The 17,036-nt window shown below is 45.0% G+C and overlaps 1 protein-coding gene across 4 annotated transcripts in view; it reads right to left on the reverse strand.

Moving 5' to 3' along the window:
- The window catches only part of LOC135391622 (serine/threonine-protein kinase SMG1-like), an 87,577-nt gene that overhangs the window by 55,657 nt on the left and 14,884 nt on the right, over positions 1-17,036 (reverse strand). For 3 of the 4 annotated variants that reach the window (XM_064621944.1, XM_064621946.1, XM_064621943.1), the window contains exons 12-21: positions 15,889-15,982; positions 15,703-15,804; positions 14,024-14,044; positions 13,261-13,858; positions 12,429-12,574; positions 5,577-5,655; positions 3,892-4,007; positions 2,490-2,706; positions 1,426-1,605; positions 1,216-1,364 (exon numbers count right to left, since the gene is read on the reverse strand). In XM_064621944.1, the coding sequence (XP_064478014.1) occupies positions 1,216-1,364; positions 1,426-1,605; positions 2,490-2,706; positions 3,892-4,007; positions 5,577-5,655; positions 12,429-12,574; positions 13,261-13,858; positions 14,024-14,044; positions 15,703-15,804; positions 15,889-15,982 (1,702 nt within the window). The remainder of the gene's footprint in view (positions 1-1,215; positions 1,365-1,425; positions 1,606-2,489; positions 2,707-3,891; positions 4,008-5,576; positions 5,656-12,428; positions 12,575-13,260; positions 13,859-14,023; positions 14,045-15,702; positions 15,805-15,888; positions 15,983-17,036) is intronic. The other variant, XM_064621947.1, reaches the window with a different exon arrangement.

The raw sequence follows: 17,036 nt of genomic DNA on the forward strand, positions 1-17,036 counted from the left end.
CAAAAAGCCTGACCTATGATAGCCAAACCCAAGATGAGGGACAAGAAGGGGCATACACACACAACACCTCAAACACATGTACCATGTATACAAGTACTACTTACTTACTACGTAGGTAGGTAGTATGTACGATACCTACACATGTGTAAGTATCATGGATACTTATAACCAGCTTGCTTGCTACCTAACCATCTGTTCACAAAAAGTATAAGCTACAAAAATATCCCCTGTAGCGATATTCACCCTTGTGCCCCTATGCCGTGCATAGTGGGAACAAGCACAAACAGCATTTGCTACCCTTCTGTTGTGCATTGTCTTCCAGGAATTAAATGACCCAAGAAGAGAACCTGATTGCAATGCTGTTGCATGACCTTAAGCAAACCATTGGCAGATATCCATAATGAAACCTGAAACTAGGGAAAAATAAATAAAAACCAACGCTTGCTTTCTATCATTTTATACCATTGTCAGTCATGAACAGAAGAAAAGTGTGCTTTCAACATTACCTAAGAGGCATTCCTTTTGGCAATTAGAAAGCATCCTCAGCAGAAAGGTCCTCCTCAGGCATTCATTATGCATAGAACCTGAAGTTATCGGTTTAACCCTGAATTGCAGATTGTCTCTCGAGGTTGAAACCTGCTTTTTACCCGGCAAGTTTCCCTCACTAAGACATCTGTAGGAATGCACACTAACTTGTTTGGCAGCAAATGCAGTTACATTACCATATGTACCAAACCAGCACAGTTAATTTGAGTAATTGAGTCCATTATTTCTGCCCAAATTTAGCATACTGAAAGTTTTTCCACACGAATTCGCATGAATTTAGAGCACACGTTCATTTAACCAATTTTTACCCCCTGAATTTAGAAAAAAATATGTCCTGAAAACTTCAATTATGCATAAACTTTCCTCTGCAGACAGCAATTATAAACTTCTTTTATTTATCTCCTTTTGTTTTCTCCTCCAAATTTGTTTCTAGTGTTGCGGGTGCACTATTTGCTAAACTACATGCTGTTAAAAAGCATCTTCGATAAAAATAACCACCACCTCCACCACTTTGTTGTGCTTCCATTTTTTTCCATTGTAGGTCATTTGTTTTCATTTATAGTCAATTCCATTAACTACTGCAGCTCATGCCTGGTCAACTAAAAAGACTGGGTCTCTATTCTAAGCCCTAAAATATTTGCGTCCCCCTTGATACACAGCGAGGCCTACCTGGCAGCCACCTGCGGGTCTGAGCAGGTTGAAATGCGGGCCAAGAGGCGACCGGCCCGGAGCCTTTCTCCCATGCTGGCCAGCAGTTTTGCTGTTTCGTGGGCCAATTCAGACTCTGGTTGTTCTTCCAAATCTTCCAAGCACTGAGCCTGGTGTGAAACAACCATTCATCATCAACTGTGACAATCAAACGGTTTCGAACACCATTACCTTGTCTAATCCCACAGAAGCAGCTTGCAGCAACCATCGGCGTGCCAGATTCAAATTAGCCTGCTTGCGGGCCAGGCGAGCTGCTGCCACTAGTGCTGGACGGGAGTTCTCGACAACACTTCCTAGAGCCCCACAGCAGTGATAGGGAGGCAGAAGGGGACCTACCACCTTGGCACTATACTGAAATAGTAGAGGATGAGTATTGTACTGCATGTAATGTGCGAAAAGTAGGCAGATTCAGTGCACTGCAATGAAGTGAATTCATGACATATGCAGGCTATCCCTCCTCAGATTTCAGACATTATTCTGCATATGGCTCTGTTTATGTAGATGTCGTCTCTGAATATGTCTGTCTCACCAAGTTTGTCTCTTTTGTCTAGGAAAAGGCACATGTCACAGTGTCCCACCAGCAATTTCTTGAACTGCCAAAAAGCCTACAATAGAATGACCACAGTAGCTTGTATTCGAGCAGGCTAGATGTCACTGCATCCTGTAACCAGCGTGTAGCTCTCCAACCAGAACAATGATGCTATTTGCCAAGCTATCTTGCTCAATTTTTCCAGTATTCAGTGTTTCCAGATTGCTAAAGGTAAGAACAGTAATTGGGTGAACACTGCACGCACCGCACTTTAGCAATAGAGCCTGAAGTTTTCCAGAAATTTTTTTTTCTAAATTCGGGGCATAAAAATTGTGTAAATAAACATGTGCTCTAAATTCCTGCGAATTCGGGTGAAAAAACTTCCAGTATGCTAAATTCTGGGAGAAATCGGGTTGACTTGCTCAAACTAACTGTACTGATTAGGTACAAACGGTGATGTAACCGCACTTGCTGCCAAACAAGTTAGTGTGCATTCCCGCAGACGTGCCAGTGAGGGTAATTTGCCGGGTAAAAATCGGGTTTCACTCTAAAGAGGCAACCTTCAATTCGGGGAAGAATCGGGTTGAACGCTAAAACCTCAGGCTCTGTTTATCAAGTGCCTCAAAGTTTGTGCAATTGCTCAATAGAGAATAGATATGAGGCGTATAACACGAGGCATAAAGAAATGATGCCAATGTAGACCTACATCGTCTGTTTGTGATCGCAATACTTCCACGGTTCCTGGATCGATGGTTGGAGGCCATTCGAGTGCCTGTAACTCCAGCAGCGCGGCCACCACCTGGGATGCATCTCCGCAGCCATGCTGAGAATGGTGCTGTGCCAGAAGTATTTGTTGTGGAGCACTCCAGCCATCCCATTTGCACAGTAAGCTGCTGCTCTTCTTTGTAGGGTCATCTAGAAATCTGGAGATCATAGCAAACCTCAATTGCACATCATAGTGGAGGCAAGCAAGAAAACAGCACGTAGGATACTGCTTAATTTGTCCAGCACTCAGCTATCAGCTTTATCCAGCTATCAGAAGTGGCCAAGCAACATGCTTTTGTTGAACAATGTCTTACCACTGTGCAATTCAATTTACAAAAGTATTCTGAAGAATCATCAACAGAGAAAGGGAACAGAAACAGAAACGGATATCGCACGCTCAAAATACCTGGCACAGAAACGGAAACGAAAATAATTTAGGCCACGGTAATGATTGGGGTACTGCAGAAGCCCAAATATTACATTCCTTTACCGAATAATTTAGAGAAACTCATTAAATAACACTGAATAAAGTAAACTAGAATTAACTGAGGATCTAAAGCTAAAACTATCAAACTCGAGCGTATAAGTACATACTACATATATAGGAAAAGAGGCATAGTTCTTATGGTGACCTGCATGTTGCAACCGTGAGTAACATTCGTGAAAACCACGTCCATATTACTATAGGTTTTGCCAACTTATTAATCATTGTGCCATGACAATTAATCCTTATACCATAAAATTTAATCCTTTTGTCATCAGAATTAATTCTCCTTTCATTATTTTCAATCTCATTTCACATAATTTAATCTATTTGTCACACAATTTAATCCACTTTAATATAAAAATCACTTTACCGTGACTATTGGTCGGTTACGTGACTTTTGAAGTACTTTGGGACTATTCCCATATATACGGGTATTACCCATGGTTTTCATTAAAAATGTGGATTTATGCAATGTAATGAGATACTGTGGGAATATCTATCTATCTGGATTACGATTTGCGAGACCATGCCCGTGTCTACGGGCATTACCCATGCTGTTCATTAAAAATTTGTTTTCTGCAATGCAACGGCATACTGTGGGACTGTCAATCTGGATTACGATATTGTGGGACTACTCCCATGTCTATGGGCATTACACATGCTTTTCATTAAAAATGTGGGTTTCTGCACTGTAATGGGATACTGTGAACGTGTGTGAAAACTTGGAACGCTACATTGCTCGCTCACTGATGCCACTTCCTATTGTCTGCTGATGCAGTGCACAGAAGGAGTAACTGCAGGTGAGAAATACCTCAGTCTGAATTACCGTCTACATACTGTACAACAGAAAACAAACCTGAGGTACTGGGCCATAAATTGCTGGGAGGAACCAACATAGCCATTGGTCGTGGGCTGCTCGGCCCAGCGCAAGGCCTCCTGCCAGTCTCCCAGAAGCCGCTGACATTCCACTACCTGAAAACATTGTGTCATTTCATGAACCAAAATTTGTCTTTGCAGCTTATGGAGCCCCCCTGGCTGTTTTGAAGAGTGGTTTTGGAAAAATAATGAATTTGTGCCTTTGGTTGAAAATTATTGGGACATGTGTTCCTGTACAAAAAATCAGTTAACAACAGCACTTCAAATGTGGATGTGTCAATTGTTCAATGTGCGAGGCGTTCCTCCAGCACATCCTGACTGGCAAACTTTAGTACAGTAAAAGCTTGTTAATTCACACCTCAATTATTTGAATTTCCGAATAATTCGAACAAGTCATCATTGTCCCGCCATGCTCACCTATACATCAATGCCCGTTAGTTCACACACAAATTGCCTTCGCTACGAATAATTCTAACTGCGTGCTCGCAACCACGCGCTGCCGCTGACAGCTTTCCAGGGTTCAAACTGCGTGCCACAATCGAAAGACGTTTTCCTCAGCTCTTCGCGGCTTGGCGCTTGGCTGAGCACCAAGCTACTAGCTACTGTAATTTGGTAGCATCTGCTAATTAGGAGAAAGCAGGTGTGGGCCTAGTAGCTTGGCTGAGCACCAAGCTACTAGGCCCGCTTCTGCTTTCTCCTAATTAGCAGATGCTACCAAATTACATCTTCTCCTCCTCTCCCCTTCTTTCGGGAAGGCCGTTTGTCTATTTTCGGAATCTTGCCTGTGTTACTGTCATCGTTTCACGTGCACAATGTCGGTTATTAGTTCACAAGTGAAGTATCGAGTGCGGCGGTAGTGCTCACTGCGTTGCACATGCTGGTGCACGCGTGAGAACAGGTCAGTCCAGCAACGATTGCGAACCGTTTTCGCCACTGTGGATTTGTTGCCCCAAGTCTCCCAAGTTGTGTCCACAAGCGTGGACGAAGATTGCCTACAGGAGCCGTGTGTGACGTGCTCCAAGACGTCTGCTTCGCAGACTTCATTGACGCAAACAGTTCCTCTTTAACCGGAAAGACGATAATTGCGCAGATTTCTGTTGATAAGACGATTTCTGGTAAGATTTCAGACGCAGATTTCTGATAAGACGGACCTGCAGACAACAACGTGGATGACAAAGGGGAGGAGATGCCAGTGCAGCCGTCAAAAATGGAGGTGCATCGAACTTCACGCACCTTTTCTTTAGCTTTGAGGAAGGTTAAGACTGAGCACTACGGCACGTGTGTGCAAACAAAGCTTGGCCGTGCTTCGTTTTAACACTTAAAGGCAAAGCTCAATACCTGATTCATTTCACAGATACATTTTTGAGTGTTCATCATGCACTCGTGGCTGCGCATGTCTGTTTCTTTGTCTTTCGTTAGTTCGAACTTCGTTTAATTCGAATTTTTCTCGCGTCCCCGCGGGATTCAAATCAACAAGCTTTTACTGTACTCTGTTTAATGATCTTTAGGCTATGCTGGACAGAGGATACAGCACCGTCCAGAGGCCTGCTTATCCAGAGAAACAACTACCACAAATGGTATGCTGGTACAATGGTACAATGCTTGCGCCATGACGACACATGATGTATGCAATGCATTTTAGAAATGTTCAACTGCAGGACAGACCTGTTGCAGCAGGAAGGCACGCTGATCGCCTGTGCTCTCTCCCAGCAATGAAGAATACTGCTCTGCAGCAGATTCAAATCTGAAATAGTTTAAAAACAGGTTCAACAAAAGAATGTCAGATGCATGTTGCCAACATCAGAACCATACAAGCAATAACATAGATGGTGTCGTCAAGCTTGTTCGTTACAACCCTCAATGCAATGATACCTCCTCTAATGGCCTACAAGGTCACACATTCAAGGAACAGTCTTGAGTCATGGTACCATTCTGAGGTCAGCATTGTATGCAACTGCAGGTCAAATGGAGATGCCATGCATAAAATGCCATTGAAAAGGCACTAAACTGCAAAAATTTATCCTCGCGCAACATAAGATACCATTGCCACAATTTCCGCTTTCCCTCTTCATGCAACGTGGAAAGTTCTCCTCAAACGAATTGCCCACTCATCATGGGCATTTGAGGAGACCAATCATGGTTCGTACAGATACTTTGGGAAGTTTTGCAAGGGTTTTCAAGGACCTATGTGGACTTCTTAGGGTGATTTCTCTTTCTCTAGACTTGGAACTGGTTCTATACATGCAACACTGCTGCAGAAAACATCATTAGAGAAATTGTTACCGTATTCCCCCGCATTAACCGGCATGCCGGGTAATTCGGGAAGTCCAGATGCTGCCGCTCCTAAATTTGGTATTTTTCGGCATGCCGCAAAAATCGGGGAACAAAAAAAAAAAAAAAAAAAAAAAAAAAGGAAAGGAAAACGGAGTCGTTCGTACTGGTTACGACTAATATTTATTTCATCTTTAACTATGTTCAAGAACGTGGCACTCAGTCATCATCGCCTTCCGTGCCGCTGCCTATGGGTCGTCTGCCTGAAGAGATGGTATACCTGTACACATCAATTCCCGCAAGGAGCTGTGAAGCACGTCCTGGTCTTGGCTTCCAACTAATCCACATTGCAGAAAGGATTGCTTGATGAGATCGTGGGATACCGTATCCCATGCTTCCGTTACCCATTGCGCGACGGTCAGGTAGGAAGCGCTTCGTCGCTTCCCAGTTTTCGTGAACTCCGCGGACCCATTGCGCAGCCAATCTTCCCAACGCTTTCTCATGGCCGCCTTGAACGGCTTGTTCCACACGACGTCCGCCGGCTGTAGAATAGGTGTCAGGCTTCCTGGAATGACTGACAGTGACGTATTGTAGTGCTGTTTGAAGCTTGTCTTTGTGGTATTCTTCAGATGCGCTGGCGCACTATCCATCACTAGGACAGTCTTGGGCTTAAAAAAGGCTCCCGGACGTGCAGCCCAAACTTTGTTTGTAAGTGTTCATAAGTTCTGCTGTCATGCTGCCCTTCATAGCAACAGTCACCACAACTTCCTTTGGGAACTCACATTTTGGGACGTTCTTGAGCCCTTATTATTAAAATTATTATAGGCTTTAGCTTCGTTCCGTCTGCCATCGCACTCAGGACAACGGTGTATCTCAGCTTCTCTTTTCCGGTAGTTTTACATCTCACTTGCTTGACTCCCTTGAAATCGGATGTCCTGTTCTGTGGCAGATCGAACCAAAGAGGAGTCTCGTCCATGTTCCCTATGCACGATGGTGGTAAACCACCAACAACACTGTTGTTGAAGTCAAAAAAGCTCCGGCACAATAGACTTGCGTTTTCCGGAACTTTCTGGCCTACGCTTGTGACCGTCCTGCACACAACGTCGTATCGGGTCAAGAAGCGGTCCAGCCACCCGTTTGATGCTTGGAAGTCCTGGGACTGACTATCGCCGTTCTCGAGTATTTCTTGGGCGCGGGACTTTATCGTGCAAGTAGAAACCGGAAAGCCGTTCTTACGTTGGAGTGCTATCCATACTGAAAGTTCCTGCTCCATATCAGGAAACTTGTCCCGTTTCTTCTTCCTTTCCTCACTTGAAGGAACGTTTCTTCGCTTTCGAATGCAGATGTCACTAAGTGAGGCGCATGAGTGAAGTTGGTCCTTGCTTTTCATCCAGTCTTGGATGCACTGACGAGGAATTCGATGGGCCCTTGCGGTAGCACTGATATTCCCGTTGAGCTCTTCCAGTGTCTTGAGGACGTCCAACTTAAAGGCAATGGAATAACTGCGGCTGCGGGAACGGCCACGGTGCCGTTCTCGTGCCGCCCCGTTGTTTCCTGGCTCTTCCATGTCCCGTTGACCAACGCCAGAGGTGTCTGCTGCGTCCATCTCCGTCAAATTTGACGAGAACACTACCGAACTGCTACACTGCTTCCCAGCGCCGTTCAGGGATAAACTGATCTCCCCATTCTTTTAGGTCACCCTGATGACCTCATGAGAAAGGAGTGTGTGCCTGTATTAGTCACAGGCAGCTTCCACTCTGGCTAATCCCTTTTGTGCGTGTGCCCTTGCTTGACTGCATTATATTATTCAAACGCTATTTTGTCCGGTTTGATCCTAAAATGGAAGGCAGTCTGGGTTTTTACATGCTCTTCGCCACGAAAAAAGATGTCCCGGATTTTCCGGCATGCCGCATAATACGGGGTTTAGCGGCATGGTGGCCTCCCCCGGTCTTTCCCGGCATGCCGGTTGATGCGGGGGAATATGGTACAAAATATCAAAGCAAAATAACTGCGACAACTATTTGTATTGCATACAAGATCCTGTGACGATAGCCCTCGTGGGTTTGCTTAGATGGTATGCCTTTGGAGCTTATTCGCTCACTTTAACGTAATATGCGCACTTCACAGCAATGTTACTAGCTGTTGATAAGGTCACACTGAATTGGACAGAACATTCGTGTCGAACACGTGAAAGCAGGTGGGCACACATGCAGACAAGTGGAATGCAAGCTTTCGTACGAAGAGTTGCCAGACGACACGTAGAAGAAGTACTATCGGGCAGTACCAAACATGTTCGGAGTTCCCTGTGTGGCCAGATGAGAAGCAACGCCAGTCTACATTTGGTCTGATAGGTGAACATAAGGAATGGCTAGTTTAGGAAGCAGACAGAGAGGATACTTGAAGCTGTGGCTTGCTTGTTAAGTGTTGTTTACGGATGTGAACGAATATGTCGTAAATGAGAGTTATCGTAAAGAAATACTCCCAGAATTCAAGGGGTCTCAAGGGTTTCAATGGCCTGTGTGAACCCTGCCAATAACAGGCCACTCCGCAATGTCGCGCTTCTTGTGAAGGAGAGAAGAGGGAAAGCATAAATTTTGTGGTTTCATGTGCACACAAATCATGCAAGACACAATGGATGAATCTCATTCCTTTTGCATTGCCGATAAGGCAATGGTATCTTTCATTCTGCAAGGAAACATTTTTGAGCAACCTCGTAGTTGTTTAGATAAAGAAAAACATGCCACATATAGACATCACGTTTCGGTTTTACAGTGACACAAGGCATGAGCAATCACACCTTTGCAGATCTGATAAGTGTCAAGCGTGCTTGACCGAGACAAAGGTGACAGAGGGCCATTTTGAGACATGATAAGACCTAATCAGTAAGTTTCACCTTACATTGGTGGCTTCCACGATCGGCAGAACAAAAAACAAAAGCTATTGATAGCGACACTATGGGAATGAATGCGCTGAGTATAAAATTTTATTACGGACAGGCACCAGAGTCTCGTAAACATTACCAAGAGTACTGCTTTTTGCTTCCGATTACAGGAACATATCTTCTTTCATAGGTCTTGTTTCTTTATGTTTTACTTCATTGGGCTATCCCTCACTAATTGTTGTTATACGTATAATGTCTCATTTTTGTTTTTAATGCAACAGTATTTATCTCTTGCTGTGTGTACACCTGATTGGTTTGCCACTTTCTTATGTACTAAAGTCCCTACAGGCGTATAAGGGAAATAGAATGAAATTAGATAAATAACTACCTGCAAATTTTATCAAAATATTTTCCACAGTGACTCAGTGCCTCATACGAAAGGATATGCCACCATTTTTTAACTTTAATAGAGGCTTCAACTGTTGCTTTAAATACATGCAACTAAGACTGTGAATTGGCATGAAAGTGCTTGCTCACACAGCGTAATTGTCGTGTGCGGCAGGTAGAATGTGAGATGAGAGGAAGTGAGGGTTCATTTTTTCATATCGAAAACGACATATGAAGCACGCCCCATGATACATTTAAGATTTTAAGACATGGAGTGCGATAAGATCAGATGGTTACACTCATGCACGACCGAGGGGATTAGCCATGCTGCTGCAGATAGGGTTGCTACCTGGCCATTTATTGCTGGTGCCGGTTGCAGATTACAAAGTAATACCTTAAGCATTTCAGGTATTTTACCACAGAAGGCTTTCCACAGATAACTTTCTGCAAATTCTGTGAGCCCATCGAAAAATTATGGAATGGGCACAACTGCGTTGTGGTAGTGGTAGTATATTCCTTCGTATCCTCACATTAAGCAGATCTCCTTGATCACGAGCCTGGCTACCCAGTTTAGGACCAACTCCGCTATCGCACTGCATTGGGTCACCAGTGCACCCTTGCATATACCTAGATTTGTCCAGAACCGCATAATCATGGTACGACGTCTAACCACCGGCCAGACATAGCGTCATTGCTGGGGACGCGATAACCCTTAGGACAACCCTTCTTTGACAAGGCTCTTGGAACTCAAGGTAGCCCTTCTCATGCACAACGCCAATGTCTTGCGAGGACTGGAAAGGGAGATTTACGAAACTATGAACCTGAACGAGCTCGAAAACGACTTGGGAGGCCTAGGAGGAGACACAGATCTGGTTATCCTCATCCTGTTACGTGTTAACAGTTCCGTTGGTCGTCCAATGGACACTTCTATGTTCAGCATCTCGTTCGCTCCCAATCCTCCAAGCTATTCGTTGGGGAAATCTAGACAAGCAACAGCCAACTCCAGACAGGTACAGCTTCCACCTTCGAGCCTTGCATCTCAGCCCACAGGCAACGACGCCGGCCACCGGAATTGAAGCTGGGAGTTCTTGAGCAGGCTAGCCCTGGAGAAGCACGAACCTCGGAATTGCTAGAATCGGTTGCACTCTCATCAGCTGACGTTTCTACAGTTCACCACCAATGTGAAGTCACAGAAGACCATAAGGCCGAACTTCCTGCAGTTCGCAAAAGTTATAAAGGAACATAGAAAAAAAAAAAAAAAAAAACTTCACTCCTTCCAGCTCCTTCACTAGTCGACAACAGCAACAACTGTGCTCTTTTTGCTGAACATAAGGAGCCTGCTCAGGTGGACATTGTCACCTCCGATCAAAGTGAGCTAGATGTAATAGGTGCACACCCATTGTCGTCGAAGTACAACTCCGGCTCCAGTGCTCCTTGTGTACTGTGCCACCGTTGAAGGCCGTTCTCATGAGAACCTCAAGCTTCGAAAGTTCATTTGTACGTGCAACACATTTTCACAGGCAACACAAATCGGTTTGGGCAGCTCCCATGTGCGTTTGGCAGCACCAGTGGTGATTTGTCCCGGGGTAAAGCAGACATGCGGGCATGAGTGCGGCGGTGGTAACGTAAAAAAAATTTTTTGCTGCTAAAACAAAAACTGTTCAAGATGCATACTATCAACTGCAATTGATCTCATATTTTTATTAGGACCACTTCAGTGCGCAGTTTACGGCAGAATATGTGGTGAAAAGCAATGTTTCCGAAATTCGTGATTTTTTTCTGCGTACTCTTCCAAGTCTGCGCGCCACAAAATATTTTTTGCACGATAACGAAGCGAGCTGGTGGTGACGATCCATGACTTGAAAACCCGAGACGAGGTAGAGGATCATGTTTGTCTGTTCTCGTCCTCTACCTCGTCTCGGGTTTTCAAGTCATGGATTTTTTGCACATTCTACGCTTCCTACGCAACAGCGCTAAACAGTTTAAATAGCTACAAAAACTAACAGAGTTCCATAAAAAATGCCAAAAGTTCCTGAAATTTCACAGATGGGTAGAAATCCAGCGAACCGGTAGAATGTAGGAAGGGAGTTGCCTCAGGACAGAAGCTGCCGATATTTCGAACAGAGAACCCAGAAGAAGAACAGTCTTTGTTCGAAATATCAGCGGCTTCTGTCCTGAGGCAACTCCCTTCCTGAAATTTCACAGTTTTCTCCGGGCATAAACTTGTGATAAAAAGTGTTGATCAACCTTCAACATATCTTGGCACAAAAGTAGTATTATGCTTTGCCTTTTCTCTGAAGAGATTTGGTTGGAATTTGCGTAAAAGCTATTTTATTATAATTTTTTTTTTGCCAGGTAGGTTATGTGTCAAATTGCAATCTTCAAGAGAGGGTCACGGTACGAAAATTTCTTTTGCAGCAAGAAAATCCGGAAGAGCACTGGCTGCATGAGAACAATCAACCACAATTTATGTGAAAGACATTGGAGATGGTCGAGCACAATGTCGAGGACGTTTGGCATGGAATGACCCTCTTGTAACACTAAGAGCACAAATGGAACAAACAGCTGGATTTTTTGTCTGTGCTGTTGAATAATATCCCCTCTCTATATCATATGTATATCATATATCATATCATATCATACCTCCATCAATATATCCCTTTATCCTATGTATTAATCTCAATTTCCCTTACTCCTCCTCCTCTCCCTCTTGGTGTCACTCACTTGGCCGGTATTTTTCATGGTCAAAGGTGGCAACCCTAGCTGTGGAGCGTGCAAGCTTCAAGGGCATTTTTGATTGAGAAAATCATTGGAAGTGCACACTCATTCACTCTCACATTCATTCCGCTGGCCCAAGTTCCACACTTCAAGGAATTTTCAACTCAAGGCATCTGAGCAGCCTTAGCAGCTGCATGTTAGTGTGCATCCACAGTCTATATACTAGTCATTTGAAAAACACAATAGATAACTCTCCTCACCTGCCAGTTGCATGGGTCGCTGCAGCATCCAGCCAAGCATGTTCTTTCTCCAGGGTGGCTTTGCTCCAAATCCGTAGACCCACCAATGCATCTGGGCATCGCAAAAGCACCAGGGCACTGGCCGCATCAAACAAGACCAATGGATCCTGCAAAACAACAACTTTATTTCCATGGATCCTGCAAATTAGCAAAAACATTATTTTTTGGCGTGCTGAAATACTTTCTGATCATACGACATCTTTTACGGATCACTCGAAAATAGATTATAGTCCGCTAATCACACAGCAAATGGTAAAAAAAAACAATGCCTCGCAAAATTTTGTCGTCAGGGGGGAAATGTTTGCCAATATGGCAATACGAGTTGTTCGTGATTGTTCATGCTGCTCGTTCTGGTGCTGATGACACAAACCACAAGGAAGAGATTTGACAGATAAAGAAAACAGAGATGAATGGCACAAGGCTCCACTGTCACTGTTCTTTTATTGACAAAATGAGTCATCTTAAATAGCCAGGTAAAGAGACAGGGAATAGACAGGGAAAGGGAATGTTCAGGGGTGAGGAGACAACATGCACATTCTTTCACAAGCTTCCCACCACAGAAACATTCTTCTTGACCTTTTTCCTCAACCCACCCTTTTTTTTCTTCTCCTCTGTACCCACTGTGACGTCTGCTCCAGAAGTACCAAGCATGCTTGCCGACTTATGGAACTCTCAGTGGCACAACAGAACAGCTGCGACTGCCTTATGTCAAGTGGCTTGATTTCCACAAGACACCTTGACCCACAATCTATACCCACAAAGCAGCGGGTCATTAACAGAAGCCCCAACCTACCTGGGAGTGCTGAGAGTCCTGCGAGGAGCGGGAAGCTCCATGTGCTGCAAGAGCTAAGGATGCGTGACGATAAGCTATCGCGGGCCGCCCGGCCCGCAGTGCCAGGCGGGCCGCATACGGCCGCACTCGCCCCACCCATTCCTCACATGTGGCACGGTTGGTCCTGAAAAAGGCACGCACTGCACGTCCCACGGATGGAAGACATCCGGCACTGCCTTCATATGCATTGTACATGGCCCTGTCCAGGTGCTCCAGAAAGTCGAGGAGAAGGTGAGCCCTCCTTAGGGCCTTCAGGCCCCCCGCTGGTTTTGCAAGCAGTGATTTCAGGGCACCTTCAAGGGCTGCAAATGTGTCTTGTGGCTTCCCCAGAGGGGTACGAAGCTTTCCCTGAACGCAGAGTTGAGCTGCACCCCAGAGGGCACGTCCCCACTGCACCCCTTCGTGTGGGGACACCCTGCTAGGCAGCTCACAGGGGCTCCCAAGAAGGATGGTACGGAGCACAGAGCGAAGGTCATTAGACCCCAGTGCACCAGGACCGAGGGACACTGCGTTGGCCCATTCCCGCTTGAGAGCATCCACTTCGGGGGATATGTAGCGGCTGAAGGGTAGGAAAATTTGCTGTTATTCTCAGTCTTCAAAGCACAAACTTTAAATTTTCAAACAGCAAAAACATATTCAAGTACAAAAGGCATATAGATTCAGCATAGTCAAAACAAAAGGGCATTCTTGTGTAGAAATGTAAATGCGATAATTAAATCCTTACTTGTCATAGCGTGTCTTGTTTCTAGCGGGAAAAGGTAGCTTTTAAGCTCGAAGCAGCGTTAATGCAGCGTTAGAACTGCCGTATTTTCTGCTATATGTATAACTAAAGCCTTGGAACAGACGAATAGGAGGCAAGTTAGCTGGCGCAGATGTGATGAGGGAAACACTTCCTAGAATTTGAGCAGTAAGCATATGGACACCAAAATAGGGGAACACGGAACGTGCCTGCTCCTCCATGTTCTTCCGTATTCCCCTATAGCCTGTGTCCTCATGCTTAATTTATTCCCCCGCATCAGGTGGCATGCCGCATACAATCGGGGGAGACCAGCATGCCGCAAAACACCGTATTTTGCGGCATGCCATAAAATCCTAGGTGAATTTTCTTTGGTGATAACTAGGCCCCGGATGTTCAGGCCCTAAAAATAACGATTTTAGGCGCCTATAACAGCCCGAAACATCTCAGTTCAGGCATCAAAACGTAAAAATAGGCATAATAAATTTAGGCACGCTTTTCGTGCCTCAGCATTCCCGAGACGACGGATTTCTGTTCATTTCCCTCAGAGAGGTAATATCAGGAAGTAACAAGTAGTAATAGAAGAACACGACATGCGAGAATGCCCTTTGCACATAACGAATTTCTCTGCTCCGTCGACGGCCACGGGTTACAAAAAATAAAAATGTAACAAACACTAAATAAGTGGGGAAAATAAGAACAGAAATGAAGTCTGCCTCACGTGAGGTTATGGTAACAATATGACACAAGCACCATTTCTAAGTTTGTAGGTGTGAAACTTCGTCGCCTGTCGCTAAGTACGAGCTTGTACGCCGAGAAGCTACGTTCAACGTCGACCAAAGTAACTGGCGCAAACTTGAACTTTGGAACGTCAGAGGGGCGTATTTCCTCTGGTGTCATCAGTTCAGTTCCGGCAAGCACACCAGCCACTGACTCCAAGATTTTAAACCCTGGATTTTTCTCCAGGACATACTTAAGCTTTTTCACTACTTTGTCGACGACAGGCCCCTTGGGCACTTTCTCGATATTTTCTCGCACAGCAGCAATTGTAGCAACAGTTCGTGCACAGCACGTGAGTACATTTTGTAATGGTTTACACCTAGCACAGATGCAATATTTACTTGAAGCCATCAAAGTCTGAGCTACGATTTGAGTCTGAGCCATCAAAGCCATCAAAGTCTGAGCTTACAGATTTAGAAACCAAGACCACAGGTATGTTATACTACAAAGACACCACAATGGACCTTTTTCGCATTCGTGTTGTATCATAGCAGCGCTCGAGTGAAACATCCTCAGTGTGTGCCAAAATAAACTCATGTGGACCAAAACCGATTTCTGGAGTGAGACAGATGAGTTGTCGCATGTCCCCACTGGTCCCCACCCCTGTCTGCTCCCATCGGTAACCCATCGGTCACATCCAGCGCGATCAATTGAATACGGAGATAACGGTGTCCGGCGGCTCCAAGGTCATTGGTGCCACAGTGCATGCTCATCATAAGCAGTTGTGAAAAAAAGTCCATTTGTATGTCTGTATGCCCAAGATGGAAAAAAAAAAAAAGTCGAGCCAAGCTATACTATAAGGCCAGATCTCACAGCAACACTCATCCTTTTCTGCTTTTTTTACACAATTATGTGTAACACTCTCCGCTCACCCAGGAACATCTTACCGTGTGATGAGATCAACAGGGAGCACCAACAGTAACTTGCGAAAGGCTGAAGTCTCTGCTTCCTCAGCACTACCCATCTTCAGTACACACAGTTCGTACGCCCTTGGAAAACAAACAAACATACCCAGCAGCCACTGTCATAATGCAAGTTCGTCCTGAGCATGGCTTCCCAAGAGTGCAACTGACCTTTGAAAGGTATCCATTGGAAGGGACATGTCATCCAGGAGGTTCTGGAGTGCTTCACATGCTTTCAGTGAGACATGTAACTCGGGTGTGAAACCTAGTAAAATTAACAGTGGCAGGAAACCTGTGTCATTCAAGCAACCTCCAGTGTGTCAAGGCGACATTCTTAAGGAGCAACTGTAAAGCTCTTAAAGCGCCGTTTAATGCAGCTAAGACTCTGTGTTGGACTTCGACAGTTGTGACTCCAACGCTATGTGTCACAGTTAAGACTCCGGAAAGTTGCAAGAGAACAAGCTTGTGTTAGTTACATTAAGGAATTCCCTGCATCAACTCATACCACGCTATGGCCTAATGGCCAGAGGCCAGTTATAAAATCTGGCGTCAGTCTGCAAGCAATAAGCAATTAACCGAAACCACAATCTACTAGATTATAGCAACCATGTCATGGGGACCCCTTCCCAGCGCCGCACTTGGAGGCTAGAGGGTGGTGCTACTAACATCGGCCTGGTTTCGCTCCATCAATTTCTACAGTATTCTGTACTTCAACTTACCTTAGTAGTTTTGTACAAGTGGCGGATGTCCCACGAGAGATGCTTCCTTCTGAAGTTGATTATCATCATCATTCTACGCGTTTTCATAGGAACTGTTGCTGTCGTCTGCTACGGTAATCGTGCATCCGCTTCTCCGCGTTCAAAATTCAAATTTCCATTGTCCAGCCATGATGCAGATTTTGCGCCCCAAGCACCCCTAGCGGATCGTGCGGACGGGCTCCTCACTGGATTTGCCGATTATGACATGGTCGCTATAATCTAGTAGGTCGTGACCAAAACCACCAAGTCTGTTGTTGAGCAAAAGACAATAGCTAAAAAAGATGCTTATACAGTCGAGTCCGTTTATAACGATGTTGACGGGAACACGAAATCTGAGCATTATTATCAGGGTATCGTTAAAAACGAGCTTTAGAGAAATTGCCGCTTCGGTTTGCGTAAACGAAGTAGATCGCCACAAGCAGAACGCGGCTGAACATGCGCGTTTGTTGTGAGCACAGTAGCATTTTATCTACCTCTAAATTGATGCAGCTGTGTGTCGAAAACTTCTGATAACATAACCGCCAATATTGCGTGAGGCGCTGCACCTTTTGGGATCGACGA

This window comes from Ornithodoros turicata, chromosome 4 (assembly GCF_037126465.1).
Source record: "Ornithodoros turicata isolate Travis chromosome 4, ASM3712646v1, whole genome shotgun sequence".
Classification (NCBI taxonomy): domain Eukaryota; kingdom Metazoa; phylum Arthropoda; class Arachnida; order Ixodida; family Argasidae; genus Ornithodoros; species Ornithodoros turicata.